Here is a 17,611-nt window from a genome sequence, read left to right as displayed (position 1 = left end):
TTAGAAAAGGGAGAAAGGAGGTTCTCTCCTGTGACTGCACAGTGGGTTGATTGATACAGACGCTATTACTGCTTGTGCTAGGTGACAGCCTGTTTGGATTTCCTATAGGGATGCACCGAATGCACTTTTTTGGATTTGGCCGAACCCCCCGAATCCTTCACAAAGGATTCAGCCGAATACCGAACCGAATCCGAACCCTAATTTGCATATGCAATTAGGGGTGGGAAGGGGAAAACATTTTTTACTTCCTTGTTTTCTGACAAAAAGTCACGCAATTTCCCTCCCCGCCCCTAATTTGCATATGCAAATTAGGATTCGGATTCGGTTCGGCCGGACAGAAGGATTTGGCCGAATCCGAATCCTGCTGAAAAAGGCCGAATCCTGGCCGAATCCCGAACCGAATCCTGGATTCGGTGCATCCCTAATTTCCTATCATCGGCACACTGCAGATTCCGGACCGATAGCAGGGCTGCTGAACTTCTATCAGGGAGGGAGATACAGCTCCTGCTCATAGCAGAGTTTGGGGGTATCCACTCTGTAGGTAGAGGCAGCCTAGTACTCAGTGGTGGATATAATGACATAGTGCTGATCTCAAGTGAGGAGCAGCAGAGCATAGTAGCGACCCCTTATGGAATTCTGGCTTTGAATATTGCCTTGGGGTGAGACTAGCAAGGTCCTATTTATTTGATAAAATGTTAATAAATGCTGTGGCCATTTTCACCATTTCTGGCTCCTGGTGTTTCATTACAGTATGTAACAATGGAGTTCAATGTGATGACTGAAGGCAAAGGGTCAATTGAGGAGACGACTTGTCAAAGGTTCTTGCAAGAGCCCTTTTTTCAGCCTCAACTTCTCTGTTTCTAGAAAACTAGGAAAATGGTGTGGCCCAGTGTCAGTTAATATGATCATGTGTCATTGCTCAGTAGCTGTCTTTGGCATTAGCAGTTCTAGTCTAGTCTAAAAGACAAGGTCACTATTTCCATATTATAGTCAAGAACTGTATTAACTGTTACAAACTTGTTTTAAATACCCGGAAGGATAAAACTGAATAAATATAAGGGGCCATATTTAAAATGGCGTGTAAAAAATGTAACAGCAAAAAACAGTATAAGGTTGTGTACGGTAGACTTAAATAGTGTATTTACAAAGCTCTGTTGTTGTCCTTACTGGTGAACAAACTTCATGCATTGCAATCAATGAATCCATTCCAAAGAGGCACTGCACATATTTATAAAAGTGTATGTTATTTACATCAGGCTAATAAATAGAATGACCCATTATTTTACTAGACACATTAGACCTGGCATGCAGCAAAGTGTTAAAGGCAATGGCATGAATTTAGGCAGAAAAGATTTTCTGGCATGAAAAGATGTGTAAAATGTATTTTTGCAAGCTGGTACCTTTTTTCTATGACAGAATTTTCATGTAGCACTTGATAAATATTTTATATTGCATAGTACAAGTGTTAAAGTGTCTTTATTTTTATGCACCTTTTAAATATGCCCTTCAATTAATGTTCTGTTGATAATTCCAATTGGCATACCGCCATCAAGACTTTCTGAATAATGTGAAAAAATGCATTTGCATCACTTCATTGTTAAGTATATATAAATCTGCTTCCCACAAATAGTTTTTTTTTAATTTTTTCTGAGCTTTATCAACTGAATATTTTTTTTCTGCTTACAAATATAATATTGTTATTTGCCCTAACCTTCCACTCATGCATTATAAGACTTCAAAATAAGTAATGAAAATATTATAAAGCACCTGGCCCTTATATATTCACAGAACTCCCTAGAGACATATAATATCCTTATAAATGGTCCATTGTTGCAAAGATTATTGCCACTGGCCATTATCACCAACAGTGTATGGAAAATGCAGCTTTGAACACAATATATATATACTTCCTTTCTGTGAACAATAAATTGCCTGCATATAACTCGTTACTAGTATTTACTAATTATTTACTAGGAATTACTAGTATATTTGCTCTGCTCTAAAGTAATTACATTGTGAGGAATATTTATAAAGGGGTTATCTATAAATACATTGGGGCAAATTCGCTAACCGCCAAAAATTCGCCAGCGCTGGCTTCACGCACATCGCAACACTTCGCCAGGTGAAAATTCGCCTGGACAATGCTAATTCACGAAGATCCGAAGTTGTTCACAGGGTACTGAACGCTGGCGAAATTACGCCAGCGAAATTATGTGCAACAGTTACGCTAGCGCTTGCTAATTATCATATGGCGTGCAGTTAAAGTACAATGGCCGCATATGCTGCAGCAAATACATTACACTACACAAGGCCAGGGAACCTTAATAAAATTATATAAAGTTGTTATAATGCCCTACACATGTGTCCACAGTATAGTTTAGGTGCCATATGTTAGCAAATGTAGGGGGGAAGGAGGGTACCCCAAAAAAAATTTATGATATTTTTCAGTCTATCATCCCTAAATAGGAAAAAACGCCAGCATATTTTGGGATGAGGAAAAATGTTCAACTTTTTTTTGAGGAACTCCTATCTACTCTATTGCACTTCCCCTGGTCTGAGGTGGCGAAGGCAAGTCTGGCGATAGAGGTAACGGTCAGTAAAAACAAAAACGTAGTGAATTTGCATAGTAACGCTCTTTCGCCAGACCGAAAATTTGCCTTGCGTTAGAGGGCGAAGTTGCGCCAGAGTCTATCTCCTTGGCGAAATTACGCCAACAAAATTAGCCAGCTACCATTAGTACATCGAAATGACGTCATGCTGGCAAATTTCGCCAGCGTTGGCCACTTCGCACTTTAGTGAATTTGCCCCATTGTGAGGGAGTATTTATAAAGAAATGTAAATTTTTACTTGGTGGTTTCAAATATTAACGCTATGCATCACAATTATTTAAATAATAAATTGAAAACAGAAAATAGAGAATTTATAAATCTTTGGGGGGGGTGTTTTTTTCGCTTTTTTTAACCTCCATACTTATGCTGAAAAGTATGGCGTTATTTACACGGCCTAATGAAATCAATGGGGCAAATTCTGTCTTGAATAGTGTTGAAAAAAGCTGAGAAGCGACTTTTTTCAAGCTAACACCTTTTTATTACTCCAAACATTGACACTTTGCTGCCATTCACATAAAATCATTACGCAATGGTTTTACACAGCGTACTATGGCATTGAAATCATTGTGTACATTGTGCTCGAATGCCATTTTTCTAGCTTCATAAAAATGATCCTAAATAAAGCTGTGACACCATAATTTGAGAGTAAGGGTTATGACAATAGGGAAACCAGGAAGAAAGAGGGCCTAGTGGGGTCCTAACTGATAGGCAGCTTCAATTTCTGCCTGCAGAATGCCTGAAGGTTTGCACATTATTCCTGTATATTTAAGGGGAGGGAAGTGGACCAAGAAATATGATGACAACTATAATAGAGGCAACTTGGGAGTAAAACAAATATGTGCTTGTTTGGCCTGACCCTCCATTGAATAATTCTGGTATATGGAGGCCATGGGAGTAAAAATAGACTTATTTAAATATAATGCGAGTGCTACAGATCTGGCTTAAAGTGATGAAAAATGAAAAGAACAAAATGCACACAAACACGTACATATACTCACACACTAATGAATGATCAATACATATTCCCTGGCTCCTGGCTCCATCAGTCATTAACTCTGTAGAAGTGCATATACTGCATCAAACAGATGGTGTTAGTCATACATTTAGCCCCATTTCTATATTATCAGCAGGGTTGTCAAATCAAGCATGGGCGCCTTGCTTACTATCCATGTGCCAGCAATAGTGAGAGTCAGAATTTATGACCAACATATAATCGGAGAAAATGGCCGCCCTGCAGCAAATGAATAATAAGCATTATTATTATTATTATTATTGTAAGCCTTTTGCCGTCCGAATAGAACCCATGCAGCTGTGTTTAAAAGAAAGCATTTAGGATTTTAAAAAGAAAAATACAGTAAATACTATGATAGCTATTCAACCCCAACCTATGATACTCCAGTTGTTGCTAAAATAGGACACCCAATATCTCCCAGTACACTGGGTAATGTAGATCCACAACAAGTCTAGGACTGCAGGATGGATTTCCCCCGCCCCTGTCCCCAGCCCAAGGGAAACCAGTAATGATGTCTCATTCATGGCTGTGTAACAAAGGTACCAATCTGTGAAATGGCCAAAAAAAATGCTTCCCCCGACTTCCTGCAGTTCAAAGATTAAAAGGCCATAAGCAGGAATCTAAAAGAGGGAAGGATATCAATAATGCAAAGGGACACAAAAGCCAAATAGGCAGGACTCTAATCTATCTCCCAGTAATGCACCGCACACAAATCCCTCGGTGTATCCTTGATCAAAATCTATAACATTTTTTTTGATGGGCCATTGCCATTCAAATGTAATGTTTTTTTTTTTCCGCTTACAAACCGAACATTGATTGATGCTGAACTTTTTGTAATGATTATGATGTTGCTTCAGGGAAGAGACGAAAATGAGTATGTTGCTTAGACTGATGAAAACATGTATGTGGCATAAATCATATGCAGACAAACCCTTGTATATTTCATAGCACACAGCAGCCCCCCACCCCATCTGATTAGCCAGGCCTGATGTTATCATTGTATAAAGGCAGGAATGACCAGTATATTTCTTTTGCACGTGAATAATATTTACAGACCTTTAACTTGTTTCGTGTTCGACAATCAAAAAAATAAAATGTAGACAATTATCCCTAGTGCCTTCATCTTTCAAGATTTGCTTTCACTTTTATTTGAGTTTTATTTGCTACTAATTGTCAATGATTTAGGGTTGGACTGAAACACCAATGGGACTTCCAGCCTTTGTATCTAAAGGTGGCCATACACAGACCAAGTTGGCAACTTATTGACTTGTGTGTGGGGCCATCCGACGTTCGCCCCTGATCGATATCTGGCCGAAAGTCAGGGACAAAAAATCCCGTCGGATCGCAACTGCATCTGTTCATTGATGCGATCCCGACAGCCCATATTGCCTCCATTCTGATCTGATCGTTGGGCCCTAGGACCCATGATCGGATTAGCCCGATAACGCCCACCTCAATGTGGGCAAATCGGGGAGAGATCTGCCCGTTTGGCGACATCGGGCTGATCCAATCATGGGCCCTAGGGCCCAACGATCGGATCAGAATGGAGGCAATGTGGGCTGTCGGGATCGCAGGACCGCATCAACAAACAGATGCAGCTGCAATCCAACGGGATTGTCTACCCTGCCCGATTGACATCTCGATCGTCGGATGGCCCCCACATGGTCCAATAAGCTGCCGACTCGGTCTGTCGGCAGCTTTTATCAGCCTGTGTATGGGGGCCTTTAGCACTTAGGACTTCATCTTTGTTGTATTTGTATATATTTATATTTTATTTATTTAATTGCACTGTTCTTCCCCCTGCCTGGTCCATTTATGCAGAGTATGAGAAGCGCAGTCTAAAAGTAGCTTTAAAATACAAATATACAGAAAAATATAGATACACTTTTGATTTAATAATAAAAGGTATTTACACAAATAGCTTGTATGGCCTCAGAAGAGGTTAAAGAGGTTGTTCACCTTTAAATCAAGTTTTATTATGATATAGAAAGTGATATTCTAAGACAATCTACAACTGGATCTCATTTCTTATCATTTGTGTTTTTTAAGTTATCCAGCTTTTTATTCAGCAGCTCTCCAGTTTGCTATTTAAGTAATCTGGTTGCTAGGGTCTAAATGACCCTAGTAACCATGCATTGAGTTAAATATGGGACTGGAATCTAAATAAGAGAGGGCCTGAATAGAAAGATGAGTTATAAAAAATAGCAATAACAGTAAACGTGTAGCCGTACACAGCATTTGTTTTCTGATGGGGTCAGTGACCCTCATTTGAAAGCTGAAAAGAGTTGGAAGACGGCAAATGATTCAGAAACTATAAGAAAGAAAAAATGAAAGTTGCTTAGAATTAGCCATTCAAGAACATACTAAAAATTAACTTAAAGGAGAACCACCCCTATAATGGTGAACCACCAGGACCTATTTTATGTAAAAAAAAAAAATTATGAGTTTCCATAGAATCAGGACATACTTCTATTTACAGTGCTTGGAGCCTATGGTTCTCCAGTTAAAAGGTCTTCCTTAAGGTGGATCCCAATCCCTTAAAGTTACTACAAATATTTAAACAATAAAAGAAACCAAAAACATGTATTTACACTAGCCTAGAATAAGCAAATCATTCAAAATGTAAGTATTTTTTTGTCTAAATAATGACCTATCACAATAGTAAATTTCAGAGCTTTCTGGATAACAGATCCCATACGTGTACCAAGACCAAATTCATGTTTGCAAAGGTCACAGTGAAGTCAGTGCCGTTATTATTATTTTTTTTTTTTTTGCTGTATAACAGACAATATCAAGCAAAACAAAAACAAAAAGTACACTTACAGGGCTAGGAAACACAATGCAGTCAATTGTTTAACTGCAAAAAACTTTCTCCACGAGTCAAGAAGAAAGTACAGTCTTCCAAGGAATTCAGGCAAAGAATGGACACTGGCAGCCCCCCCTCCCCTCCTGTTCCGAACTAGAGTGAAGAGAATGGGCCCGCCATGTGCCTGAATGTCTGGACTCTGAACACTGGCTGCCAGGAAACAAAAAAAAAAAAAAAAAAAAAAACAATCAAATATTAAGTTCTACAATGTGTGAACATAACCTGTTTTTTCTGTTATTCTCATTGAGTTCTCAGTAGTATCTTTTTCATCTGTGCAAGCAAATGAGCATTTTCCTGTTTTGTTTTTTTGTTTTTTTTTCTATAGCCTTAATTACCTTATCTGTCCTGCTTATCTGTCCTGAGTCATTCAGAGATTGTACCTGCCGGGATTTTGAACCTTTATCTTTTATCCCATGAGACTAGCAAGTGTATATGCAGGACCCAGAGGGATGTAGGTATGAAATTCAATTTACAGTTGGGTTTCACACATATTTTGGCACTGGGTTCTGTGAACATATTCATGCTTTTGGTTCTCTACAGTTCAGTTTTATTCCCACCCATTTTAATGCTGGTTATGCTCGTTCACACCAAGAAAATATAAGAATCGAAATACGACTCTCCCACGCCCAATGGAACAAACTTTTACCCTTGTGATTATTAGTAAAAAAATTAGATAGCACCATCTTCTGAACCATTTACATGTATGGGATCCATTATCCAGAAAGCCATTATCCAGAAAGCTCCAAATTATAGAAGGGCCGTCTCCCATAGACTCTATGTTATCCAAATTTTTTACAGTGATTTCCTTTTTCTCTGTAATAATAAAACAGTACCTTGCACTTGATCCCAATTAAGATATAATTAATTCTTATTAATTAACCCATCATATTGGGTTTATTTAATGTTTAAATGATTTTCTAGTAGACTTAAGGTATGAAGATCCAAAAAAAACCCGGGTCCCGAGCATTCAATACAGTTTAATCACCTTAAAAATGCATACATATCAGTGTCCAGTTGAACATAATCAATGCTTTTATACTATTGGAGTTGGTAAAACAGGTATGGAATCTATTATTTGGAATGCTTGAGACCTGAGGGTTTAAATCCACTAAAAACATTTACACTATTTAAAAAACCCGAATGGAATGGTTTTGCCACCAACGTAGATTTCTGGTGCTTAGTTATCCATGTGTCTTATGGTTAAAGAGAATAAGCAAGAACTGTTTGAACAGGGATGGAAATTTATGGATAACAGGTTTCAGGATTAGAGATCCCATTGCAGTACTTTTAGAATTTTGCTAGAATTTTGTCTTCAAAACACACACGGGGGAAAATGCTCTGTGTCACAGGTCATGGTGCCACTTAACCGTAGGTAAAAGGTTATTTTGAAAAATAAATTGTTATTTATTTTTAAAAAAAAAATGAACGTCCAAGGCTGCAGAGATAGGACAAGGAATCCTAACGTCCTTCTTTAGTTGTGATATTCTGATCTGTATCAGCAAAATTAGTGAATTGTCTCCTTTGTTATTTCCCCGGCAAATATGTATTTATTATTCTGCCAAGAGCCACGATCGTTAACAAATCTGCATCAAATGCTATTGGACACCAACAGAAGCTATAAAACATGAATTCATTGTGCTATGAGAAACAAATACAAGGCACTGAAACTACATAAATAATACCTACCTTTCTACAAACATTTCCCTTTAAAATATCAGATTAGTAGATGCTTTCTGCTCTGCTTCTTTAGTCCTGTTGCTGGCACTCTGGGTATGTGGACTACAACTCCCATCATCCTCTGACAGTTACTGGCTGACTTTTTTTATACTGCAAGTCCAACTTTTTCCATTGCTCAGTGCAAGTTTTTTAATGACTTTCCACCTACGTGTTTCATGTTTGGCTTTACTGATACAATTCAGTAACTTTCTAAATATGTTGTTTAATTATTACAGTATTACCCACAATTTCACAGAGATCATGCATGCATATATGCATTAATTCTTCAAAGCTGCCATATTGCTTTCCTTAGCTGAACTGAGAATTCTCCTTCCCTACCAGCAGCACCCCCAGTGCTAAGGAAAGCAGCATGGAAGCTCCTGAGCATATACAGACAATGAATGTTCTGTAAGCACTATAAGCTACATGCTACTAAGTTTCCGCTGGGTGCTACAACAATGACCAGGAATCATATTACCACCTTTCATTAAAGAAACTACTACAAAAAAAATAGAAACAGTGGCATTCGAGATACGTTTGAACTACAACTCCCATCACCCCCTCTAGCCACATTTGCCCAAATAACTTACAGTCTTTACATTTAATTTACAGTGTATTCTGGCACAACTAACATTAATTATGCCATAAATCTCACCATAAAGGCACATTTTTTAAAAGAGAAATTGGCAGCAGTCCCCCAAGCAGCGCATGAAATGCTCCCACAGAGAGGTGCTCTATTGTTACATGTAATCTGCATGAGTGAAAACATAGTGATGTGGGGCTCCTCTGGCTCTGGGCTGCTAAGCCTGATTCCGCAAAGTGGTTAGTAAACACAGGGGACAATTTGGGACATAAATAATCAATTAATGATCAGGTCTTTCCTTGTTTGCACGGATGAGAGGTCGAAACAGGTAATGCACAGATAAGAGACCTTCCATTTCCCAATCAGGTTATCATGTAACAATTGACGTTATATTATACCAATAAAGCCAGGTCTTCTGCTCCCTCTTGCCTGCAGCCGCCATCTCCCAGAGACGGGGAAGAGGACCTTGATTTTTAAAAGCTGCATTTTATTATTTCAATTGTAAATTGAAATAATAAAGCCTTCCCCTGTGAGGCTTAAATGAACTGCATAAATGGAGAGCAATGTTTGCGAGGGGAATTGTTACACCACAACCATTAGAGATATTTGCCTAGATTTTGTATAATTAAGGGAGCTTTTTATCTGGCAGTGACATTTAGAGGCCATATCTGCCCATAATCTAAACATAAGTAAGTGCACTTAATGATGTTAACATGTATTAGAGGGCATCATTTAGAAGGAGATTGTTTAGAATGGGAATTCTGGCTTCATATAAGAAATACTAATAATACATAAAAAATAAATTTTAATTTTGCAGCCTTTTTTCATAATACAGGTATGGGACCTTTTATCCAGAATGTTCTTGGGTTTTCTCTATTAGGGATTTTTCCGTAATTTGGTTCTCAATCTTCATACATTAAGGGGATTATTTACTAAAACTCCAATTTTTTTGGTCAGGTTTTTTTGAGACAAAAATTTGAATTTTTCATGGAAAAAAACCCTCAAATTTTTCAAGATTTATTAAACCCGATCCTACGAAAAGCCTGAACGTGAAAATCGGCCATCTCAGACCTGTCGAGGTCATGTACAGTATAAGTCAATGGGAGAAGTCCCTATCCAAATTTTAAGATATCGTGGTCTGCACTGGGTTTAGCCTGATAATCCGATAAATTGGGGTTTTCAGGCAAAACCCCCCCCAGAAAAAAAAGTCAGAAAAGAAAACGTATGTATCAGGTTTTATCTGCTTTTTTCATGATCCGATTTATTTGAGTTATTTTATAAATAAAAAAGGCAAAATCAGCCATGGGAGTTTGGTTGAGCTTTTTTTATTTCAATTATGAGATAAATTCGGATTTTAGTAAATAACACCCTTAACTTAAAATTAATTTAAAATAATGAAATAAACACAATAGGATAGTTTTGCCTCTAATCAGAATTGATTATATCAGTGGGATCAAATACAAGTTACTCTTTTATTATTACAGAGAAAAAAAAAGGAAATAGTTTTTAAAAATTTGGATTATTTGACTAAAATGGAGTCTATGGGAGAAGGCTTTCTGGATAACGAGTTTCCAGATAACGGATCCCATACCTGTAATGATGTTTGAATTTTATTCTTCTCCATATTCTGTAAAAAAGAAACAAATAGTCTGTGCTAAGGCTTAAAAAAATCACCCTCAAAATGTATAAAAATTAAGCACATTAATTCTTTGTTTGTCAAATTATTTGCAAATCAGTTTAAAATACTTTTTCTTAAAATCATTCAACCCCCGAGCCTTGTAGGCATTCATCTGAAATGTTTTTTTATTAACAAATTACTTTTTTTTTTCTTGTTTACACTTAGTTCTCTTTGATTTTATATTTTTTTGGAGAAATGTGAAAAAAAGGTTAACACGTGAGAGGCAAAAAAAAAAAAAAAATAGGCGAATAAAGAAAATATACTTTTTGACACCTTCAGGCTTTTAAGAGCTAGTTTATAAGGTGAGATTTCTAATATTCAAGAAAAAAGCCTATTAAAAAGCTTTGTTAGGGACGTGCTCAACCCTCCCGTAGTTCAGCCCTTTAAACGACGACGGCCATGCAGTTTCCTAAAGAATGTAAAATATATCAACAGTTTGAAAACTTGGATTGCTGTTTGTGTGTGTGTGTGTGAGAGAGAGAGAGAGCAGAAGAGAAAGGGACTGAGAAAAAAAAACTTCCTTTCCCCTTATGATTTTGAGCATGTTGTAGGCTCTGATACAGACATAATGTAGGGAGGGTCTCTGGAGAAATCAGTCCTCTCGGATGAGATTAGGGGGAGTGTCTGAGGCTTGGATCTCAGACCATTGAGAGAGTCGGATAATCACCAATGAAGCCCCACCTCGGGAGAGATAGAGATAGTTCAGGGGCTATCTTCAGGCCTGCCACAGACACAGGCACACACACACACATACACACTCACACTCAGTGGCTGGAGTGTGTCACTCTAATGTTGGAAGGATGGTGTTTGCCACAAACTCATCTGATACTGGGATAGCAGACTGGAAAGCTCTAAACACAAGTCAGGTCTCTGAACTTGTGCACCTTACACAAAGGAAAAAGGTTAGACATGTTTTCTGTTTGTTTTGTCACTTTCACCCCTTTTGTGTCCTGTTTACTGTGCATGTTTCAGTTGTTGTATGAACTTGGAAAACAGCAGGGAAAAGAAAAGTTTCAGCCCCAAATTTGCATATTTTTGCTCATGACTCAACCTTGCTTGTTTTAAGACAGGGGAGACCCTGAGATGGACTAGGGCTGCCTGAATCTCTCGCTTATTTTTGTACGTTTGATTTACTTTTTTTTTTTTATAAAATTGGTAAAAAAAAAAAAAGAAGAAGTTGATTTGGCTAAGTAAGGGTAAATAAGTGTGCTCTCGAGAAAGTACACGGGAACAGCAGCAGCAGGTTCAGTGGCAGGGAGAGAAATGAAATGTATGTCTGGAGTGCCACCTTGTGGTCTTGAAAATCCTGCTGTTTGGTCACGGAATGATATTTACTATTATTAGGAGCAAATTTGAACAAATGAACTTGTAAATCTTCAAAATTTGCTGCGGAATTAAAAAAAAAAACCACCATGTGTTTTAAATCATATTTATATATAAATCGGTCGTCGATCAGTTCCAAAGGCATGTAGGTTGAAAACAATCGCAGGAAATTCTTAATTTGAAATTTTTAGAGATTTTTCATTTCAAATTCAAGATAGCTAATTGTCACGTTAAAAACAGTCGACAGATATTCGGCACCGGTTCATTGCATTTAGCTGTGTGTGTGAAATGGATTTAAAATATCAACGTTGCATGGATTTTTAAAAGCTGTATTATATTTTTTCATTCAGTTAGATGAAGGATAATCGCAGACGGAACCCTCACTGTGTGGCATAGCTAAAATTTGCAAGGATTATTCTGATATGTTCAATAAATTCAAGAGAGTTTGTAAATATTATAATGGTAGATTAGAATCGCTAACAGGTTTCCATGGTATATTGAGTTGTTCCATGATAATTGCTTGCAAAGAGGTGACAGTAAAGACTTTATAATCAGCCTCATATTGTTTTCATTTTTATAATTCACAACTGCCAGCATTAATTAATTACAAAGAGACAACAGAGAACACAGAGAAGGACAGTGGTAGTGTGCATAAGAGCTTACAATCTCTTTATTATAATTAAGAAATAAAATTGCTAATATTTTGAGCACAAAAGGAAAATTTTAATTTTAAAAATTTGTAACAGACAATAATGTCGCTCTAGTAGAAACGTACGGATGCCTGTAGTAGCCACTTAAACATTTGAGAATCGTTTTCTCTGATCAACATGTTTGTACACTAACTGGCTCCCTTTAATATTATTGTACTGTAATTGCTATACAAAATCCCCCCGGCCGTAAAAAATGTTGAACTGGGCAAAATACCTAAAATTTTAGCATAAGGGCATAAAAACATCTGAGATATTGTTCTCGGCTGAACGTCAAGATATTTCCCAGTAAAGAAGCAAATGCTGTGTAGGATGCACTTTATTCTGTCTTCTTTACTATTATCAAAATCTGTGCAATATATATATCGACTGCATATATTTATGAATGCCTTTGAAACAAATTACTTAGAATTCCCATAAATATTGTCAAGTAAACTGCTGATTTAAGCGTGTTTGATTTATTTGTAAGAATTGCTGAATAATTTCCTCTTTGAATAGGAGAGCGCAATTTGAACATTTCCCTTTTAACGATTTCCTAATAATGCTTAAAACTGAAAGAAAACAGCTTAAAGCAATAAATTAGTCAGAATTTTTGTGTTTTTGTTTGCCGTATAAATTTTGTAAATATGTAGTATGACTATATCACGGAACTAAAATCCAAATCTGGAATATAAATATCCGCTGTATCCTAAGAACCTTTTATTCATCAATCATTGTCTAAGTGTTCTAATGCATCCTATGCCTGCTTGTTGATATGGTGAATATACATGTATATTTTATAGATATAGCACTACAGCACTGTACCATTCTTACTATATAATAAAAGCATTGGTTTGGGGGTGTATTTGCTGGAACGTTGTTTGTATTAATGTTCGTAAAACCTAAAACTAATTTATGGTTGAATTATCAGTACTGGTTGTAAAAGGAAGACAGAAAAGAAAAATTTTCCTGGTGTTATTAATGAAAGTATAAATTGTATATTATAACATTCTATACAACAACGATACTCCAGCTGTTCTAAAACTACAACTCCCAGAATGCCACCAACAGCTGTAGGGTTGCTTAATGAAATAGTTCTGCTTCTCAATTTAGGGCTCTAAGCCTTAATTAGGTAGGGGCCCCGGTTCTCAGTGTCTGGCCCGTTTATGGTTTAGCTACTAATGAGGTGGTATTTAAAGGCTGCAGGGAATTTAAAAGACGGCTTTAGTAACCATTCGTCACATGTCATCAGAATGTGCACTTAGAAGAATAGAAGGTGATTAGAGAAAGCAGTGTATCCTTAGTCTCATTGGGACACCTCGTAGGGGGGAAAAAAGGAGAACTATGTGAGTCCTGGGGAAATATTGGGATCTTACTGAATTCCATATGACATAGATATCATTGCTGTAAATAAACAATTAAGGCACTTGTAAAACAGGCAAAAGCTGTACACTCAATAGGAAATTATTAGTAGTTTTCTGTCTTCATTTGTGTGTTATCCAAAAAGAGGAGGGAAAATAAATAACTATAGCCCCTCTTTGGCTTTTAGGGGCTTCTGGGGATTGTAGTCTAACAACAGCTGCCTGTGAGACGCCTCTAGTGTTACCTATCCTCAGAACGCAACATACAAAGCCCTGTGTATGGCTTGAAATATTTACTCTGCCTTAGGGAAAAAAGTCTGGCACCCTGTGGGTTAAATAAACTGGGCTGCATTTCCCCTGTTACCCTTTAAATGTAATAATCTTGTTATGTTTATAAACTCAGAAGACCCCTGTATAAGAGTTTTTAGAGCATGTGTTCTTAGCGTGGTCAGCTGAGCCTACGGATGCTGGAGTCTTACTGCTGAAACCCAAGGGCCATACAAACCGGGACTTAGAAAATCGTTTTCTTTTCTCCCCCCCCCCGACGCTGTGCCGGCTGCAGAGAGAGTTGTTTGTTTTATGAAAGTAGTGGTGCTCTAGTCCCTTAAAGGGATCCTAATCCTCCATTATTGCTTGCTCTCATGTAAAGGGAGACATTGTAACTACAGGCTACAGTAAGTCTCCACGCTTTCATACATCTTTACTGCCTGTGCCGTTAATGGGCTGCATTTTGTAGTGATAGGACGAAATTTGGATTCTAAGAAACATGGCTTCCACCCAAATATCCCATCCTTTCATTTCTATCAGAAAATACCTTCAATTTGGTTAGCGCCCCTCCTTTAAAATTTTGCAGACCACCAAGCAATTTTCATTTGGGTGTGGGGGTTCCTTTCAGTGGTTAGCAAAACACCCCTTGAGTTTAAGTTGAAAATTTATAGGCTATGTGGCTCTCCAACATAGTAGCGGCCTCTGTTCACTTTTCACACCTGGTTGAGATATTGTACAGCCATTTAGGGCATCACGTTGACACATCAATGAAATATATGGGCCCTGATGTTCCCGGCATGTTAATTAACCATTCCAATTGGCTGGTGCTAAAGACAGGACCCAGTTGTTGCCCTCGTCTTGTCTTCATGTCATGCAGGGGGGGGATTCTGTTAAATCACTGTGTACAAAGGCAGGTGTAAGAGGTGTTAATTACATTATTTTAAGAATGGAAAATAATATATATACTGAACAGCGGCCAAACCAAATGCAAGAATGGTCATAGTGAGAATCCTAAATATTATGTCTGTAGCCTCCAAATCAGCAGTAGCAAATATTTAACTCCTTAAGTGTCTGAAAAGGTCAACAACATGTCTAATGGTCTCAGTTACTCTGCGTTAGGAATGTATGTTTTAGGAAATTTGAGCTTGTAAGGTTATAAAGAGGAGATAGACAAGATGTGCCTGCTAGCAGCATTCTTCTCATGATATCCCAAAGCAGCTGGGATCTGGGATAAATAAATAGGCTAAAAAAATATCACACCACTGGGATCCAGCAGGCAAGTTTTTTTAAAGACACCCCAGCATCAGCAGGGTGCAGGTTCCTATTGTTTTCAGTGCAGTTCTCTCCTGAAGAAGCCCCATTCCCCATGCATGAGCAAAACCCACTTTTATTTGATTAACCTGGAAGTCGTAACACGGCCCATGAACTTTTTTCAACCACAAATGGCTGCTGGATATTTGAGATACATTTTTTTTAGGGGGGGGGGGTGTGTGAAACCTTAATCTGCATTGACCAAGATTAAAACAGATTTGCAAGGTATCAGAAACGCTATGATACTTATGTTTCACTTGTGTAATAGGGTTGTGAAAATAGACAAACAACTGGATTTTATGGTAGGTAAGGCTGGGAGAGCATTTACAAGCTTCATCTGGATGTGGGTTTATTTGTCACAGGTATTAGCCACTGAGAAGTGGTAGTAAAATCTCCCTATTCCCTTGAAACAGATACCAAGTAGTTCGCTCACAGCCTTCACATAGTGTGAATGTCTCCAATTGCCAGGCTAGTTCTGCTTTAAAGCGTTATCCTGATGTAGTGTATATATAAGCAGTTTATTTTCTAAGTCATCTAAGTCGTTCTTTTGGTCTCTTATTTGATGCTAAATAGTCGACGACCTGTTTTATTTGCAGTCGCGAAAGGTTGCAGTGAGAGATCTAGTGGGTGTGCTGTGGGTATTTCTTTTTATGTTAACACCAGAACTGGAACCTAGCCTAATGGTGAACATTGCCAGAATTCCTTCTCACAAAACATCTCTGTGACTTGTATACCCAACCATTAAAAATTTCAACACTCAATTTTAAGATGTACATATTGCATTAACCCCGTCCAGACCCAGCAGGCCTGACGTTTTTTTTTTTGGTAGGTTATATGTATATGTTATGGTGTCGGTCTGCAGGACCACTGACAACGTGAACACCAGGGATTTAATTCTGCCCAGAATTGGCATAATTATAATTAAAACAAACGGACAAATGAAAGCCTTTTATGTCATATCAATGGATGGCACTTTTGCAGGAGGGTGATCGGTCCCCTTGCTCTGCTATATGTATTTATTAAAAATACTTAACACACTGGTTGCTGTGAAGACACAATAGGTTTCATTTCAAAGTGTAACAAACCTATTTTACAAGGGGCATATAACAGTTTTTTTTTTTTAATTCTGTCTAAATTAACATTTATAAATGACATTTTATTTCCCTTTTTATTTCCCTTTGCCTGTTTTCATTCCAGCTTTCCTATAAAGTTATTAAAGACATCGAGCCAGGAGAAGAGTTGTTGGTTTATATGAAGGAGGGGAATTATTCCCCAGGAAACATGCCCCCCAATATTGATGGTAAGTTATTGTCTCTGCCATGCATACTATGCCAGCTTGCAACAACGAATGGGAAATGTTTGATCAATAATGATGCTGTGCTTAAAAATGACACTTCAGTGGAAATATTAGTAAATTAAAACTTGTATTTTATAATAAAGAAAACAAAGTATTAATAAACAAGATAATGAACAACAAGATAGTTGGCCCTCAGCTCAGCAATATCCCTATGTCCCAAACATGTGCAGTCACAAATTAATTATTGGCAATATTTTATTTGCAATAATTCTATAAACTCTGTTTGAATATTTTGTTTGCAATAATTCTATAACCTCTGTTTGAATATTTTATTTGCAGCAATTCTATAAACTCTGTTTGAAAGCATGGGAAGGATATTAAAGCACTACAATTAATGTGCCAGAGGGTCACTTCTGGCCAATAGACTTTCCACCCTGATCTACTGCTTATATTTGTCAATATTAATATGGTTAAGTTATATATATCCAGGATAGTTTCGTTTTAGGAGGGTAATTGCACAAAGTAGTGCATTTTATTGGAGATGAATCTCTACTGTTAAACCCATGATGGATAACACAATTTGCATTTGTCATGTACTGTACAATGATGTGTGTACAAAAAGGAATGTGTGTGTGGTGTTAGGGTGTAATTATTTTATAGAGGGTTTTGGCTCCTATTGACTGGTCACCCTCATTGTTAAAGGTACCTTAATACAAACCAAACACTTATTAATGTTGTGTAGCTAAACAAGTTCTATTCGCATAGGCTGGGGACCCCAGAATAAAACATTATGGCTGCATAAAACAAAGAGGTCCTAGTTACACTTACAAGCACTGCCGTTGCTATATCTGTAAATGTAGGCCAGCAATATAATCCCATTTATAGTACAAGTTCCTAAATGC

General features: G+C 37.4%; 1 protein-coding gene across 4 annotated transcripts in view; it reads left to right on the top strand.

Annotated features, from left to right (window-relative positions):
* The window catches only part of LOC108696629 (histone-lysine N-methyltransferase PRDM16), a 439,218-nt gene that overhangs the window by 378,799 nt on the left and 42,808 nt on the right, over window positions 1–17,611 (top strand). For 3 of the 4 annotated variants that reach the window (XM_018226160.2, XM_041569449.1, XM_041569450.1), the window contains exon 5: window positions 16,610–16,712. In XM_018226160.2, the coding sequence (XP_018081649.2) occupies window positions 16,610–16,712 (103 nt within the window). Of the gene's footprint in view, window positions 1–10,943; window positions 11,367–16,609; window positions 16,713–17,611 lie in introns of those variants that run through there. The other variant, XM_041569451.1, reaches the window with a different exon arrangement.

Source organism: Xenopus laevis, chromosome 7L, assembly GCF_017654675.1.
Source record: "Xenopus laevis strain J_2021 chromosome 7L, Xenopus_laevis_v10.1, whole genome shotgun sequence".
NCBI classification, from domain to species: Eukaryota; Metazoa; Chordata; class Amphibia; order Anura; family Pipidae; genus Xenopus; species Xenopus laevis.
The sequence above is the reverse complement of the archived record's forward strand: the minus strand, read 5'-3'. Positions and strand labels throughout refer to the sequence as shown.